At 50.8% G+C, this 16,858-nt stretch overlaps 1 protein-coding gene across 3 annotated transcripts; it reads right to left on the bottom strand.

The window, feature by feature from the left end:
- Positions 1 to 4,740: 4,740 nt before the first annotated feature.
- On the bottom strand, positions 4,741 to 15,963 carry Tbata (thymus, brain and testes associated). Of its 3 annotated transcripts, XM_005360082.3 has the most exons (10): positions 15,902 to 15,948; positions 14,397 to 14,635; positions 13,346 to 13,501; positions 12,292 to 12,375; positions 11,957 to 11,967; positions 9,899 to 10,063; positions 8,041 to 8,122; positions 7,138 to 7,282; positions 5,812 to 5,864; positions 4,741 to 4,976 (listed from the first exon to the last, which is right to left on the bottom strand). In XM_005360082.3, exons 1-10 carry the CDS (start codon positions 15,946 to 15,948, stop codon positions 4,891 to 4,893), a joined length of 1,068 nt encoding a protein of 355 aa, XP_005360139.1. In that variant the 3' UTR covers positions 4,741 to 4,890. The 3 variants fall into 3 exon arrangements, with proteins under 3 accessions (XP_005360139.1, XP_005360140.1, XP_026641606.1); XM_005360083.3 differs by lacking the exon at positions 11,957 to 11,967 and having other exon boundaries at positions 9,899 to 10,075; positions 12,254 to 12,375; positions 15,902 to 15,963; XM_026785805.1 differs by lacking the exon at positions 11,957 to 11,967 and having other exon boundaries at positions 9,899 to 10,075; positions 12,290 to 12,375.
- Between the last annotated feature and the right edge of the window lie 895 nt (positions 15,964 to 16,858).

The following is a 16,858-nucleotide window of genomic DNA, read 5'->3' as shown; positions in this document are numbered from 1 at the left end:
GTTCAATTCCCGGCAACCACATGGTGGCTCACAACCATCTGTAATGAGGTCTGGTGCCCTCTTCTGGCCTGAGGACATACACACAGACAGAATATTGTATGCATAATAAATATAAATATTTAAAAAAAAAAGAATTGAAGATGAAACCAGGCTTGGTTGCATACCTGTAGTCCCAGCGCAGGGGGTGTGGAAACACAAAGATCAAGAGTTCAAGGCCATGCTCCCTGTCTGTCCTGCGTTTGAAGCCAGACTGTGGGACAGACTTCCCTGTCACTAATGAAAATGTTTCTCTGTCCTTTTCTCATCTAGTGAAGTGGAACGGGGGAGGGGCCTGATTGTTGAGCAAGCCAACTGGGTGGGAGAACCAGGCACTGGAACATTCCTGTGTATGTCCACAGAACTATTTTCATTGTAACACTATTTCGCCATCTCTTCCCATCAGCACTCTCCAAGGTGTGATCAGAATGCTCTGGTAGCCGAATAGATGAACTGAGGTGTTGCAGAGGAACGTTTTGTTTCATTTAGAGTAAGGGGGACCTTTTAATTTACATTACTTTTTTTCTATTTCACATTCTTTCCCTTCCCCAAGTCCTTCCAGATCCTCTCCCCCCCTACCCAGTTCTTTTTGTTGTTGTTTTTTGGGTTTTTTTGTTTTGTTTTGTTTTGTTTTGTTTTGTTTTTCGAGACAGGGTTTTCTGTGGCTTTGGACTGGACTAGCTCTTGTAGACCAGGCTGGCCTCAAACTCACAGCGCTCTGCCTGCTATCCTTGTGATGCTTATCCCCAGAGAAAACAACAGGCAAAAGTGGGACCCGCCTAACATCATCTATCAGAGGAGTAATACATCAACAATGTGGTCCAGGGGCAGGACAGGGAATGTAACTTAGCGGGAGAGTGTACCAGGCTTTTTCTTTGGGGCCACCAACCAGCTCCCAAGTCATGGCACAGAGACTTACTGGTTTTGAATAATCAGCCTGGCTTAGCCTCGTTTCTGGAAAGCTCTTTTAACTTAAAGTAGCTGATTTCTCTTTATCTACCTTTTGCCTTGGGGCTTTTTGCTTTTCTTTCCTTCTGTATAAGTTACTTTCACTGCTACTCATATCTGTCCGTCTGGCAGTTGCCTGACTTCTTGCCCTAGGTATGTCTCTTTCTTTTCCCTCATTCTCTTCTTCTCCCGAGCCTAGATTTCTCCTCCTTTTTATTCCCTCTGCCAGCCAGCCTTGTCTATCCCTCTTCTGCCTAGCTATGGATATTGAGCTTTTAATTAGAGCAACAGGTGCCTTAGGCAGGCAATGTGAACCAGATGGAACACATCTTTATATCATTTAACAAATGCAGCATAAAAAAAGTAACACACCTTTACACAGTTAACTACTCTGCCGCATAAACAAATCTAACACATCTTTGCCTAGTTAAAATAATATTCCACAGCAGTAGAGCAGTTTCCTAGCAAGTGCAACACACACGCACGCACACACGCACGGGCGTGTGCTCTCACACGCGAGTACACACACCCCAACACCAACCCAAAAAATGTGATCTGTCCACGTGGTGGAATATTATTTAGCCTCCAAAAGGTAGGAAATCCTGACCTAAACGCTACATAAATGAACCTTGAAAGCATTGTTAGGTAGAATAAGCCAGTCAGGAAACTCCAGGTGCTCCAAAGGCGCGGCCAATCAGTCGGAAACAAAACAACCAGGGCTGGGAGTGGCTTGGAGGAGGGAGGAGAGTTCCTGCTTAATGGCAGTAGAGGTTCAGTTTTGCTGCTTTGGGAGAGGATGAGGAAGATTCCCCAACAGTTAGAACATTCTTGATGCTTCTGAGCTGTGCTCTTACGGTGAAGATGGTAAGCATAAAAGTTAACACTTGTTAGCACTTGTCTTTGGTTTTTGTTTGTTTAAGATAGGATTTTTGCGGGTAGCCTTGGCCATCCTGGAATTTGCCCCGTAGATTAGGCTGGCCTTGATCACAAAGATCTACTTGCCCCTGCTGGGATTAAAGGTGTGCACCACAACAACCCAGCAACACTTGATATTTTAACACTTCCTGTATGGGAACGAATGTGAGAGAACCAGGGACAAACAGTGAGATGTTGTCTCCTGGAGTGGTGATGACCAGTGATAGACAGCATCCTGTGACATTCAGCACAAAATCTTCCCAAGTAGCTTGTGCTTGGACCAGTACTTAACTACCCCCATTAACCAGTCCTGTGCCAAAGGACTAGGCTCTGGTTGAACAGAGCTGGCCTTTATGCACACCTTGGAAGAGGAGAGTGGACATGCCAGGTAGAGTCGCCCTCCCCGAACCTGCAAATTGCTAAACCTTTTCAACTCCAAGTGATTCAATTGCAAGAGGCTCCTACCTCAGGACTAACCCATTGATGGATTCCAGTTGTTGGGAGGTGATGGGAACTTTTGGGGTTGGGATGGGAACTTGAGGACTAGCTGGAGGGAGGCACCCAATGGAGGGGGCATGTCCTTGGAGGCTCCGTCTTGTCCCAGCCTCCATTCTGTTTTCTCTGCTTCTTGGCTGCAATGAGCATCCGCCTCTACCTCTCAGTTCTTTACATTTGTTGTCCTGACGCTCTGCCTCTCAGGCCTAGAGCAGGGTAGCCACTGACCAGGGATTGAAACCATGAGAATCTACAGTGGCAGCTCCCCCGCCCCCCCCCCCACCCCAGGAGTACACCTTGAGAAATTAAAGACAGGCCCACCATAGTGTCAGGGTTTTCATGCCAACTGGGGTTGTTATTATAGAGGCAAGTGTCATCTAGGATTCTTTTACTATGTGGATATTTGTTAGTTCACCTGTTAGTGAAGATAGGTGATGGTATTTATGTCCGCTGCGCTATGAGCAAATCCTCGGTGGGGCTCAGACCTTGATGATGCTATGTGGTCCGGGCGGGAGAGCTTGACTACTACACCAGTAAAAGCAGGTGGCAGGAGACTGTGACACACGTCACAACTTGTTTGACTCTTGAAGAAGTTATGCCAAGCAAAATAAACCTGACACAGAAAAAGAATTGCACTAGTGGACGCCTGGGAACTATTCCACTCTCGGACACAAAACCGGAGGGTGGTTTCCAATAGTCGAGAAGAGGGGAGTGGGGGCTTACTGTTTTGTGGGTGCTATGGTTTGAATGTATGTTTCCCCCCTACCCTCCCAAATTCATATGTTGGAAGGTGATAATATTAAGTAGTGTCCCCAAGGTGGCTGGTAGTATTAAGAAATTGGTACTTGACCAGGCATGGTGGCTCACAGTTTGTAGCCCCAGCACTTTATAGACTAAAGCAAGAGGATTTGGAGTTCAAAGCCTGTCTGGGTTAAATAGTGAGCCCCTGTCTCAATTTGAAACGTAGGCCTTTGGGAAGGGTTGGCTCATGCAGGTTCTGTCTCCATGAATAGGAAGTGAATAGGGACCCTTATAAAGGGGCTCATGGGAGTGTGTCTTCCCATTCTGCCACACATGGCATACAGAAGGTACCGTCTAGGAGTGACAGGTCCTTACCAGGCCCCAAACCTACCCAAGCCTTGACCTTGGGCTTTTCAATCTCCAGAGCTCAAAATGGACTTCGGTAGTCTATGAATTACCTAATCCAATATATATCTGCAGTAGTAGCTCAACCAGACAAGACAAAGTCTTTAGGTGCAGAGTTTCACTTCTGCAAGATGGAATAGCCTCAAAGATGGATGATGGTCCCACAATGGAGGGACCACTGCCCTTCTGTCTTTGTCAGTGTTCTGTTGTGGTGAAGAGACACCATGACCACAGCAACTCTTATAAAAGAAAGCATTTAATTGGGCTGGTTACAGTTTCAGAGGTTTAGTCCATTGTCATAGCAGACAGACATAGTGCTGGAGAGGTAGCTGAGAGTTCTACATCTGGATCCACGGGCAGAGGGGGAGGGAGAGAGAGAGACAGACAGACAGACAGACAGACTGGGCCCTGCATGGACTTTTGAAACCACAAAGCCCACACCCATTGACACACTTTGTCCAACAGGCCACATCTACTAATCTGTTCAAATAGTGCCACTCCCTGGGCCTCTAAATATATGAGCCTAAGGTGACCATTCTTATTCAAACCACCACACCTTCTGGGTGGCTGAGATGATAACTTTGCCTGTTATATTTGACCACGTTTTCCAAAAATGGATGGGGGTAAATGTGGAAGCAGCTAGTGGCAAAATGACAATAAAGCCAGAGAGGCAGCCACGGGCACAACTGTCACTTATACCACCACTGGGGGGAAATAATAAACCAACAGGGTGACCAAGGGTTTTAAAAGTGGGGCACTTTGATACTGAAAGCTGGAGCCAGGCTTGGTGACCATGAAGGTTTATGTTAGTCGTCAGTCTGGCAGGATCTAGAGCAGCGGTTCTCAACCTTCCTACTGCTGTGACCCCCTTAATACCCTTCCTCACGTTGTGGTGACCCCCCCAACCATATAATTATGTTTAATGCTATTTCATAACTATAATTTTGCTACTGTTATGATTCATGATGTACATATCTGATAGGTGGCCCCCCAGAGCGGTCGTGACCTATAGGTTGAGAATTTCTGATCTAGAATCACCCACAGGACAGGCCTCTGGGCTTGCCTGTGGGAGATTATCTTGATTACATTAACTGATGGGAAGAGCAACTGTGAGTGGTACCCCGGGCTTTCTCCATGGCAGGGAGCTCCACACTTCTAGAGCAAAATCATCTAAAACCATCTTGTGGTAGGGTAGAACTGCCGTCGTCCGGGGAAAGCTGCATTTTATTTAGTAGAGTGTGGCTGGAGACTAGGGGCTGGCGTTGACATAGCGCGACAGGAGCCCCCAGCCCCAAGCTTAGAAGCTGCCTTTGAGCTAGACAGAAGTCTCCAGGCTCTGGGCTGTGTTCCTCAGCTCTCGGCCTTTGACTTGGTCGTTTTCTCCTCTGAGTCCTCGCTGGGATGCACGCGGAGGACTTGGGCTTTGCCCATGAACTCTGGAGGAGGGGAGAGGCAAGAGATGAGAGAGCTGACAGGGAGGTAGGGCAATGTCAAAGCCAGCATTGCCTCAGTTCAGTGGGGGACTTGGGACAAACTAGCTCACTTCTGTGAGCCATACCACTCCCCGGTCCTTTTTTTTTTTTTTTTTTTTTTTTTTTAATCTGGATACCAAACAGGAGTCAAGCACCTACTGCATGCCAGACATACTTCTGGGCCCTTGGGACGCTACACACTGACAAAGGAGAATCATTCTCTCCCTTCCAGCTGTCCCCACACTGTCTGGTCTAAGATACTATGTCTCCTCCAAGGGCCTCCTCTCTGGGCTCCCTTGTCCCTTCTTGCCACGCCCCCCCCCATCCATGCCTTGCACAGTGACCACAGGGACATACTACATCCTACTCCCTCCAGAGTGTCCTACACTCTTCTAAAGGCAGGCCCAGGCTTGTCTTACCTCATACTGCTCTCCCCCACCCAGAAGGCCTGGCTACCCCGACCAACTTATTCTTCCATCAGTATTCTAGGCATGGGGAGCTCTACTCCAAGGCCTTCCCTGGATATTTCTGTGGCTCAGGATAGGGAGCTCCCCCCAGTTAACCTGCTGTCCTCCTGGGGGTTCTGCCCTTTGTATACTTCCTCTCTAAGATGTAAGCCCCAATCACATGGGACTTGTCCCAATTCTTTCCTCATGACTCGCCAGAACCTGACACACAGTAAGCATGCAATAAATATTTACTGCATTAAAGAAGTAACCCAACTTCCTTGGGCAGGAATCCAGCCAAAGCTGGCCTCAGTGAGCCTCTAGAATAAACAGCTCCCTTTGAGGGCTCTTACCTGGTTTCTCCGTCTTGGATAGAGGTGGCGTCTTCGTCTTCTTCAGGGATGGACTATAACCAAATACAAATGACAGGCTTGGGAGACCAAGTCTACAGACGGTAGGTTGGTTAGGAGCTGGGAGGTGGCAGAGGTGTGGTCAGCCACCAGCTCGTAAAAGAGGCAAGACACCCCTCCTGAAGAGCTGGTGCGGAACTGTCCACAGATGGACCCAGACAGCCTCCTGCACCTCCAAAGCAGGAAGCAGACAGTTGTGATTGTGTGTCTGCTGTAGCCATGGAGTACCAAGGTCCTCTTGTCTGAGATAGCCAGGGCTATGGTCTATCCCACAGCCTCTTGTCTGTCAAGCTAATTCTGGACAAGTGACTAATGTTCTTCTACCTCGTGTGGTCTGTCAGCTATCATTACCCTTCACACAGCCACGTCAGTTCCCCCACACCTCTGGCAGGAGGCTTGAGAGAGGTGAAGAGGCCGACTTGGGGTCTCTCCTCTGAGCACAGTAATGCTTGCCTTCCCTGCTGTCCTCTTCTTCCGCTGGTATGTTTACTGTGTGTTGCAGCAGTAGGAATTGAACCCGGGGCCTATACAACTATCTACCGATGAATCCCAGCTCCTGAGCATCCTTTCTTCTCTCAAGCAGAAAAAGAAAACCCACTCTAGGACCCAAGCAAGAACCTATGCCCCAGGGCTGGAGGTTGTAGCTCAGCTGGTAGAATGCTTGCTGGGTGTTCCGACCCCAGCGCTGTTTGGTAAACACCTGTAATCCCAGCACTCAGGAGGCAGAGGTAAGAGGGTTGAGTTCAAGGTCATCTTCAGGTACAAAGCAGGTTTGAGGCCAGCCTGACCCATAAAACAACCACCCACCAAAATATGCCTCCTCCAAACTTAAGCCACTTTCTTAACCATGCCCCAGCACCCCAAAATTTAATCCCTGCAGTCTGTTCATTCTTGACCACCAGGCCCTGGGCACCTCCCACCTCCTGAGATGGTCTTTTCCCAGTCTCCCAACTTTGCAGTTCCCAGTCCTCAGTATTCAGCTGGGAAGATGACTAAGCGCATACGGCTCTTGCTGTATTAGCATGTGAGGACCAGATGTCTTGCACCCACATGGGTGTTCCCCACCCTACTCCTTGAGGCAGGATCTCTCTACTGCATCTGAAGCACACAGAGGCAATGTAGCCCAGCCTTCTTCAAGGATCCTGCCTTCATTTCCCCTTGCTGTGGTGCTGGGATTACAGGTGGGGTCACAAAGCCAGGGTAGGCAGATGCTGACCGCCAGGGCGTGGTTCTGGAAACAGAAGGGCAGATGAGGGGTCCGGAGCCCACCTGTAGGTTGCCTGTTGTATCTCTTGAGGAGGTTCTTGAAGCTCTTGGAGCTGGTTCAAGAGCTTCTCCTCTGGGAGGGTTGGGAGGGGCTGGGGGATGAGCTGAGCCACGGCCGTCTGCAGAAGTCCCAGCGCCAAGTCTTTTTCTATAAACAGTGCAGGGCAGTGTCCTCAGCCCCTTTCCTATCTCAACCAGCTGGTCCCAGCCCTGGTGAAGGACATCTTCCTCTAATCATCCTGCATCTCCTCATAGGCCCCTGCCCCCAAGGAAGGTCCTCACAGTGCTTGTAGCTGTGTACTGAGCCCTTACCTCTACATCGCCCTCTCCTACCAGGAGAGCCATTTGCACTTTGGACTTGGCCCCTTCCGCTCCTCCCACCTCCTTTCCTCCCTCCTGGATCACATTTGGAAATCTGGGATTTATCTCCCCCGCCCTCCAACTCTTCCTTTTTCCCCTCCCTTCCTCTAGTGAGCTTATAAACTCGTTCCCTGGGGATTCACCCCCCTCCTTCCCCTCACTGTTCCGAAGCAGACTTGTATGTGTGGGCTCTCTGCACAAGCCTGTGTGTTCTGGTATTTGCACTTATGTGCATGTTTCCTACAGTGACCGGGAGGGGCTGGGTCTGCTGGGAACAATCTTTATCTGTTTTCCCCCGTCCAGACACCTATGTCTGAGGTCAGTACTAAAGAGGGGCCCCTTCCAAAGAACAGGGCCACAGAAATGCTGCCGGGAAGTAGGGGAGGAGGAAGGAATGATAATCGGAAGCCTCTGGGATGCTTTGGGACTCCCAAGGAGAAAAGAGAAAAGGCGGAGTGACATCTGTCCTGCAGGATCAGGAACAAGGGCAAGGGATGGGTAGCCCCCCCTCCACATGGAGAGGGGGCTGCATTATGGTGTCCTCACCCTTTGGTGGCGCATAGAGCAGCCAGAACTGGATGGCACTTAAAGAATCCGTCTGTAGAATCTGACAAAGAAGCTCCAAGATCTATGTGAAAGAAGACAGGTCAGTGGGAGCCCCTGTCACACTCCAGCCAGAAGTGCAGGCAAACGTGGGTCAGGGAATAGCAGCCTCCTCCCCTTGACATGGGGTCCCCGGGCCACGTGCTTGGCTAAAATGCTTCCTCCTAAAGGTTCCTCCATGAGACCTAGCACTTTGATGAGGGGGACTTTTTCTCAGAATTGTCCCTAAGCTCTCTGTGAGGCCTTGAGAAAGGAAGGTGTCCCGCGGGGACTCGAGAACAGAATCAAGCCTCAGATACGGGACAGGTTAGACCTCTCAGCCCCATAGTCTCCACTGGGCTGGTTGGAACCTAGGGCCCCTCACTGGGACAGCAAAATCAGTGCTGACCAGTCACCTCATCAGAGACGCACCAAGTGTTGCATGCTTGGATCTCTTGGGTGGTGGTTTGGGGCACCCCAAGGGCCTCCCCACCCGGGAGCGCCCAGAATCTGGATATGTTTTCCGGGAGGTGGGGGACTCGCTGTAGGCAGCCTGCTGGGCAGAGTAGATTGTTTCTGCCAGGTGCCTAGTGAGGGGCTCCATCCAGCGAAGCAGCTGGGACTCTCGACTCCTAGCTGCCTCCTCAGCCAGTGGCTTCCCCTGTCTCCTCCAGGCAAGTAGCGGCAGTATATGGTCCAGCTGTGTCCAGGATGTGCTCTGGGGACCTCCTAGGCCAAGTTGCAGGTGACAGCTGTATCTATGGAGGGCTGGAGGGGGGGCCCGCCGTAGGAGGTGGAGCTCTGGGAGTCCTAGGAAAGTAGGGTTCCCTCAGCCCTTTCCAGGCAGCCTCCCCAAGGACCTGGAGGGGTCTATCAGACCCTGGCAGGCCCACCTTATCATTGGTGGAGTAGGAACTGGGTTGGGCTTCTCCCTCAGGTCTGTACCTGCTAGATGCCCACCCTATCCTCCCAACCCACCCACCCAGCACCCACTTGCAGCACCCACCCTGAACTGCCCTTTGGCCCTTCCCCATTCTTCCCATCCTCCTTACCTGCCCTGGACCCCCTCCCCATGGGACCTGAGAACCTAACTCCAGATGCGATGTAGCTGCCCTATGGTGGAGAAAGTACTGATTCTAGCCTGGCTATGCTGGCCATCCGCTGGGAGACCTGGCCACAAAACATCACCCAAAAGAGCCTAAACCTCTTTGTGGGTTGAATGGGGATCCTGAGATCTGTCTGGTCTACCCATGTTGCTGGGCCTAAAAGCACTCTACCCTTCAGTGAGAGGTGGTGGCACTTTGGCTCTGGGGGACATGCATGCACACTCCCAGGGATCACTGATGCCCTTGTCCACTGCTGCACATTGGGGGCTCATTACCAGACTTGATAAGGAAAAGACCACAGGAAGCCCAGTCCAGGCTAGCCTTGCAGGCTGTGGATTGAGAATTCTCTGGGCAGGCCCTTCCCTCTCCTAGGTTCTCAGTCCTTGGGCCACTTTCTCAAGAGCGGTGGATGCTGACCCTGGAGAGCTGTTTCCATGGTAATGCAGTGCTAATATAGCCATGCTCCCAGTTTAACCAATGACCCACGAGAGAGGACTTACACAGAGAGGGTCAGGATGACAACAGGCTGTCTAGAAGCAGAGGAGCTCAAAGCCCAGGATGCTGACTCCTGGGGCATGGTCTTTGTGGTCTTACAGTCTTAGGGGGCACTGTCTCTGGAGAAGCCACCCTAAGGCAGGCCAGGAGGGTGCTGGCTGGAAGACTGGGATCCTGGAGGCTGAGACCACTGCAGTCCCTGCCTCCAGAGTGGGGCTTACCAGCAGCTCCTGGTCCTCCAGAACGGAGGCTTGGGCTCCTCCATCTCTGGCAGAAGGGTGGCCCCGCTGGCCCTGGCGGTTTCGGCAGCTGAGAGCTTGGCTAGAAGCTGGGATAAGCCTACCAGTCTCGGCTGAGTACTTTGCCCCCTGCTCCCTCACAGGAGGCTCTTCCTTTGGCTAGAAGGAAAGTGACAAGAGACTCTAGGAGCTGACGAAAGTGGGAGAAGGCAGGGGGTAAATGAAGAAGAGGCCAGGCCTAGGATGCTATCAAGCCGTCTCCATCCTATCCCAGGTCTTCCCTGGCTCCTTCTGCATCCTAACTCAGCATCCCAGGGTTGGGTGACGATAGCCCCAGTGGTCTTTGTTCTCCTTCAGAGGCAAGTCGGAGGTGTGGGAGCAGTATCCCTGGCCAAGACCCCTGTGTCAACCCTGATTCCTAGCTCAGCTGCTCCTATATCTGAGGTCTGTTTCTCACACTCACAGCTTAACGTCCTTTATTCTCTGCCCCCTACCTCCCTGTGTGTTTGCGTGTGCATGTATGTTTACCTGTGTGCATGTGTGTCTACCTATGTGTTTGCATCTTCATGTGTATGCAGGTATACATGTTTGCTCAAGTATGTACGCGTGTGCAGAGAGGTCAGAGGACAACCTCAAGTGTCATTCCTCATCCTCCCCCGCCCCCACCAAAACAAGGTCCTTCACTGACCTGGAAATCACTTATCTCTGCCTCTCTAGAGTAAAGATTACAAGCATGCATTGCTATGCCAGGATTTTTTTAAAGATTAATTTCATGTGTGTGAGTGTTTGTCTGCATGTCTGGAGTGTACCACATGTGTGCAGTGACCTCTGCTGATCCCTTGGAACTGGAATTACAAATGGTTGTGAGCTACCCTGTAGATTCCTGGGATTGAATCTGGATCCTCGGTAATAGCAAACAGCACTCTTCCTTCCTTCCTTCCTTCCTTCCTTCCTTCCTTCCTTCCTTCCTTCCTTCCTTCCTTCTTTCCTTTCCTTTCCTTTCCCTTTCTTTCTTTTTTCTTTCTTTCTTTCTTTCTTTGCTTCTTTCTTTCTTCCTTCCTTTTTTTCTTTCTTTCTTTCAAGACAGGGTTTCTCTGTAGCTTTGGAGCCTCTCCTGGCTCTTGCTCATGTAGTCCAGGCTGGCCTCAAACTCACAGAGATCTGCCTGCCTCTGCCTCCCGAGTGCTGTGATTAAAGGTGTGCTCCACCACCTGCCTGCAAATAGCACTCTTAATTGGCTCGAGAGCCATTCCTCCAGCCAGCCCCCTGCTCCCACCTTCAGGCTTTTTAAATGTGGGTTTTGAGGATTGAACTTGGGTCTTCAGGCTTAGAAGGCAAGTGCTTTTTGCTTTTGAACAACAATCTCTCTACATAGACCTGGCTATGTTAAAACTCCCGGTGTAGACCAGGTTGGTCTCAAACTCACAAAGCTCCCCGATCCCAGAGTCTCTGCCTCTAGAGGGATTGGGAGGGATGGATTGCATGCTCCACCATGCTCATAAGTAAGTGCTTTTCTTTCTTTTTTGGAAAGTGCTTTCTGAATGAGCTGCCTTCCCAGCCCTTGAAACCCTTTCTCTGCCCTGGAAAATGCTGGGTACAGGGCAGGCTTAGAACTCCTGTCAGTGTAATTCCAGATAAAGAGTATAAACACCCCCTCCCCCATTGTTTTTCTTTGCTTTTATTTGGTTTGAGACAAGCTCTTAGTGAGCAGCCCCGACAGGCCTAGAACTTGCTGTGCAGAACAGGCTACGCCATAAATGTGCAGCCATGCCTCTGTCTCCCTGATGCTGAGATCAGAGAAGTGATCACCACAGCTATTTTCTCCACGTCTTAAAGAAAACCAGACCTACACGCTTGGCTGTGTTATCCTGAGCACCTCAGTGCATCAGTTGCAAGCAGGGACAAGCAGCCATGTCCCCCCTCTACACGTGGACTACCCCAAAACGCACTCCATTACAAAGGTCTGTCCCAAGACCACCTGTCTTTACCACTTTGTCCCTGTAGGGCACCTGTGAAGTCATCCCCATTCTGTCTGAAAACCTCCAACTGTTCTCCACACCAGAGGAGCTTGAATGCTAACCTGTGTGGGGAAGTTTGGAAGAAATTCTTCCTCCCACACTCAAAAGTTCTCCTCTCACCTCTCCATCGCTACCCACTTCTACCCTGTGCTCCAGGCTCTGTTCCCTAAAGGTGTCCCAAATCCCCATAGGCAACTATGGATGACCCTAGAGGTTGCTTCTGGGGACCCTTCTTGGATTTCTCTGCTAGGTGTGATTTTGTGCCCCCGGTTAGGAGCACCCCCTCTTATGCCAGTGGCAGAGCTTTGGAGGGACTCACCAAGGCTTTCTTTCCAGGCTCGCTCTTTGGTTCAGCACCAGCCTCGTTAGTCCTTGACTCGTTTTCCTTAGTGAAGACAGCCACTCGGGAAGCTAGGTCCTTTAGATTTTTCTTCCAGAGGTCTGAGAGGACAGGACAAGATCTTGGGTGGGGGTGGGGTCGCCCTGTTTGCCCTCCCCGTGTCATCAGGACTGGGACGGAGGGGAAAGATTCTAGGCGGAAGTGCCCCCTCCACGTTATAAGCCTTTCTGCCCCGGAGGGAGAAGCATTAGAAACCGCAGTGGAATAAGGGTTGCTAATGTTGACAGTCTCCCTGAGTCCTCTCTGGGGCATGCTGGAGGGCATTAGGCTACAACACCAGCAGTTTGATCTGGCTTATCCTCCCTTTTAGATGCCTGGAGCCAACACTGAGATTCAGAAAAGATGTCACGCCTGTTGTTAAGACATTGAACTGTTTTCTAGACAGGTATAGTATCCCTCAGCCAGCCCTCCGACTTCTCTGCCCTGTGTTAGCTGTCACCCTGTTCCATTCCGACAGGATTTCTACCACAACCCCACCCTCCTGACCCTCATATCTTAGCAGCAGAAAAGTAGGGCTTGGCCTCTAAAGTCCCTCCAACAAAGCAGCTGGGGGGCTGAAAAACTGCTGCCTGCGCACAAGTCACTAAATATTACAAGTGTCACTCTCGTCTCTAGCTCCAAGTCATATGACTGTGTCCAAAATCAGTTTGACTCCGGCTCTTTTTTACTCCTCAAATATCTCAAATTCAACTGGGAGGTGGTGGCGCATGCCTTTAATCCCAGTACTCGGGAGGCAGAGGCAGGCAGATCTCTGTGAGTTTGAGGCCAGCCTGGTCTACAGAGCGAGTTCCAGGTCAGGCTCCAAAGCTACACAAAGAAACCTTGTCTTGAAAAACCAAAACCAAAACAAAACAAAACCCCTCAAATCCAGGGGATTAGGGCTTGGGGAACAACACAGAAAGGAAGGCCTATTGAAGAGCAATGTCCCTTTCCGTCTCAGGCCCCTGCCCAGCCACACACTTTGGGAGAAGTATGAACCTTCAGATAGAAGGGTGTGGCCCAAGTACTCACCAGGAGGAAGCTGGGGGTTCCGGTTGGACTGTGGGTCCCCAATGGGGACTGAGATGGTGGGCATCCCCATCAGACAGCTGGATAAGAGTGCCGACTGAGTCACAGGTGCCAAAGAGAACTCGTCCCTGACCACACACACAGGCTTCCCGGTGAGATCTGCAGGGGAGACAAGACCTGTGGTTGGTGGGGGGGGCCTGGAGGACTCCCAGGAGCTCCAGGGATCAGGAAAGAGGTAATGAGGGCCAGAGAGTGCTTCAAGTGCTCCTCTTCCTGTAACGGCAAACTCACGTCATCAGAGTCAAAACCCTAGACCAGCAACCACCATGCTCATGGGTACACGAACATGGAGGATCTACTCAGGGTCTTCAGTGAGCTGGGAAGATGCAAGACAGAGTCCGGCCTTCGTGGGACCTCCTGAGGTCCTTCTGGCTTCCTGTGACAGGTCAATGAATTGTAGGTGGCTCAAAGATGAAGACTAGGGGGGCCAGGGAGACAGTTTAACTGGTATGTGCTTGCCTTGGAAACAAGAGGATTTGAGTTCAATACCTAGACTCATGGTTTTAATAAAAAGGGACTGGGAAGACGGCTTAGTGAGTAAAAGCACTTGCCATGCAAATGGGAGGATCTGAGTTTGAATGTCCAGGATCCACATAAAAACCAGATGCATAGTGTGAACATTTATAATCTGGGGAGGTGGGGAAGGGTAGAGGGAAAATATCCAGGAAGCTTGCCGGCCAACTAGCCTGGCATACGCAGAAGTCAGAGCGTCGTTCTGGGGGTGAGACCTTCATCCCTTTCTCTGATTCAGAGGGTGGAGAATTCTGTAGGGGGCACCTCTGATATGCCCTTGCTGCCTGCACTTTCCTCCAATCCCCCAGGTCAGTCCTGGCTTGGCCACTGGGCAGCCGTGGGAGGCCCGTCAGGCCCCATGTTTTCTAGGCTTCGCCGGGAAATGGATAAGAATGCACGCCTCTATACCAGATCTCGTGACCAATTAGTGATACCCACTTCTGCTGGGCCCTGTAGCAAGATTCTGCCCACTTGGCCTTACCTTGGATGTGTGTCACACGCTGTGGCTGGGGGTGGTGCCGGGAGAAGAAGGAGTGGTGGCTGAGGCGTCCGAAGCGATAGGCACTTGGTGTTTGGGGCTTAGAGGAGGTCTTCAGCTCCTCTTGGATCAACTCGAAATCCACAATGCCTGGGACCACGGGCTCTTTCTGTAATCCCACATCCCCGTGGCTCTTAGGAAAGTGCTCTGGTTTCTTCTCAGGCTCGGGCTCTGCCTTTGGACTGAAGGAGGATGGTTAAAGAGAGGCGAATGGTGTTTCTTCTGGCTCACAGGGCCTCAGGACTCAAGTGCCTATCATGGAACCCAAGTCTCAGAGGCTGAAATCTGCCTTCGTGGCACCCCCACCCTATAACCCCCAAAGCTTTGTTCCCCCAGAATCCTTTCCCAGTGATGCCATCCAATCCCAGTGAGCCTCTGTCTTGGTAGGGAGCTGGGGTTCATCTGTCAGAGAGTAGATGGAACCTCTCAGGGTCCCTGCTTTCTTCCTGAGACCAGATCTAAAGCCAGAAAGAGAAACCTCAGACCCACCTAGTCACCACACCCCTAGGATGCGCCAAAAAACCTCTTCTCTATATATTCTCTGGAAACAGAGGCTGGCCCCATCAGAGGCCTCTCCCCAAACCAAAATTTTGGCAATCCCAAGAAGCAGCTTCAGGCTGTCACCCTCCCCTGTGCCGTTCTTATCTTAGACTCAGCACCCAGGGGTCAGGACTAGAGCCAAGGTCAGGCTAGTCCCAGCGAGTCCTTTCCCCACGTGATCCCTCCCAGAAGATGCTGAGCTGACACCAAAGGTACCGCGGGGGGAGGGGGGAGGAGGCAGAGAAGCATCCTGCTCTTGTCTTGTTGGGCTAGGCTGGAGACCAGCTGTCTCAGGTTCCCAGCACCGCACCTCAGCCCCAGGATCAGAGGACGCTTAGCCTCTGTCCCTGAAGGACGAGGAGGAGGTCAGTCTAGAGCCAAAGGTATCCCAGGAGGACCTGCTGTACCTAACCTGCCTGGTGGCTTTCTGTACTTCCCTCTCCTGCTGGCCCTGACTAGAGGGAGGTCCCTTGGTTGAGTGGAGGTGAGCTGGAAATATGCTAAGCCAGGGGTGCCTTTCCTGATTCCTGGGAGGATGTCCCTGGGCTGTTCCCTGAGTTTCATGTTCCATTTTCCTTTCAGCTCTAGGTAGTCTAGGACTTAAAGAAATAAAGCTTCTCTGAAGTGGCAGTTAGTAGCTTCCTCTACCCTCAAATAAGGGGAAGCCACTGGAAACTCTGGAACTCCTATATTCCAGCTGCCTCCTAGCGTGTTGTTCAGAGACCCATACCAACTCAGCACCCAGACCCTGGTACATGGCATTCCAAGGTGACGGAGGGTCTTTCCTAGAACTTGGACCCCTGTTTACCAAGTTCCTCCAAGGCTACCTTTGTCTTCTATTCTGCCTCAACTTCCCGGTGTGTACCCCCCCCCACTCCTATCTGGCCTGTGTGCATTTAGGCCCTCACCTCACTAGTGGTTGCTCAGCCAACTGGGTTTTCACCTCTGTAGTCATCACAGGGTTTGCAACGAGAGATGTAAAGACTAAAATCCTAATGCCAGTGTTCTCGATAGATGGCGCAGCTCTGGTGGACTGGTGGTGGGTGCACAAACTGGAACAGGCAATCTGAGGGGAGAAGGGGACAGTATGTAGTAAAACACTGTATCGTCCAGTGGGTACCCTCCCAGACATAAGAAAAACTCCTACAGATGTGCAACACGATTTGTCTGCAAGACTGCTGTTCAGAGGGTCCAAAACAGCAAATAAAACAAAACAAACAAACAAAAAAAAAAAACACAATGCCATCACATATATCTGGAACATGAGTGAGCCTGGGCTATGTTCAGACCATGGAGCTTTTAGAGTGTTGTGAGAAGCAGCGAACCATAGTGATGGCCACAGCATGGATAAATCTTACACACATGGTGCTTAGCATGATTTAGGAAAACCACATAGGCTAACAATTCTCAACCTGTGGGTCACGGCCCCTTTGGGGGTCAAATGAGCCTTTCCCAGAGATTGCATATCAGATATTTACATTACTATTTGTAACGGTAGCAAAATTAGCTATGAACTAGCAACAAAATTTGATGGTTAGGGTCATTTGCAGTATTAGGAAGGTTGAGAAAACCACTGATACAGGGTCTCTCACTAAAATAGCCCTAGTTAGCCTAGAACTTGGTATGTAGACCAGGCCAGCCTTGGCTTCAAACCCGGAGTTCCATCTGCCTCTGACTCCAGAGTGCTGGAATTAAAAGCCCCTCCACCATCCCCAGCTTGGGAATACTTTTTTTTGTTTTGTTTTGTTTTGTTTTTCGAGACAGGGTTTCTCTGTGTTTTTGGAGCCTGTCCTGGAACTAGCTCTTGTAGACCAGGCTGGTCTTGAACTCACAGAGATCCGCCTGCCTCTGCCTCCTGAGTGCTG

Source organism: Microtus ochrogaster, linkage group LG2 (genome assembly GCF_000317375.1).
Source record: "Microtus ochrogaster isolate Prairie Vole_2 linkage group LG2, MicOch1.0, whole genome shotgun sequence".
Taxonomy (NCBI): Eukaryota; Metazoa; Chordata; class Mammalia; order Rodentia; family Cricetidae; genus Microtus; species Microtus ochrogaster.
This window is presented reverse-complemented; position numbering and strand designations above follow the sequence as displayed.

Excerpts from the sequence above, each read along its gene's own strand:
- Tbata (XM_005360083.3), bottom strand. The coding sequence starts at position 15,948 with ATGACTACAGAGGTGAAAACCCAGTTGGCTGAGCAACCACTAGTGAG. Across the intron at positions 8,123-9,898 it reads TGGAGGACCAGGAGCTGCTG|ATCTTGGAGCTTCTTTGTCA; the intron begins GTAAGCCCCACT and ends TCTTTCACATAG. Across the intron at positions 4,977-5,811 it reads ATCCAAGACGGAGAAACCAG|AGTTCATGGGCAAAGCCCAA; the intron begins GTAAGAGCCCTC and ends CCCCTCCTCCAG.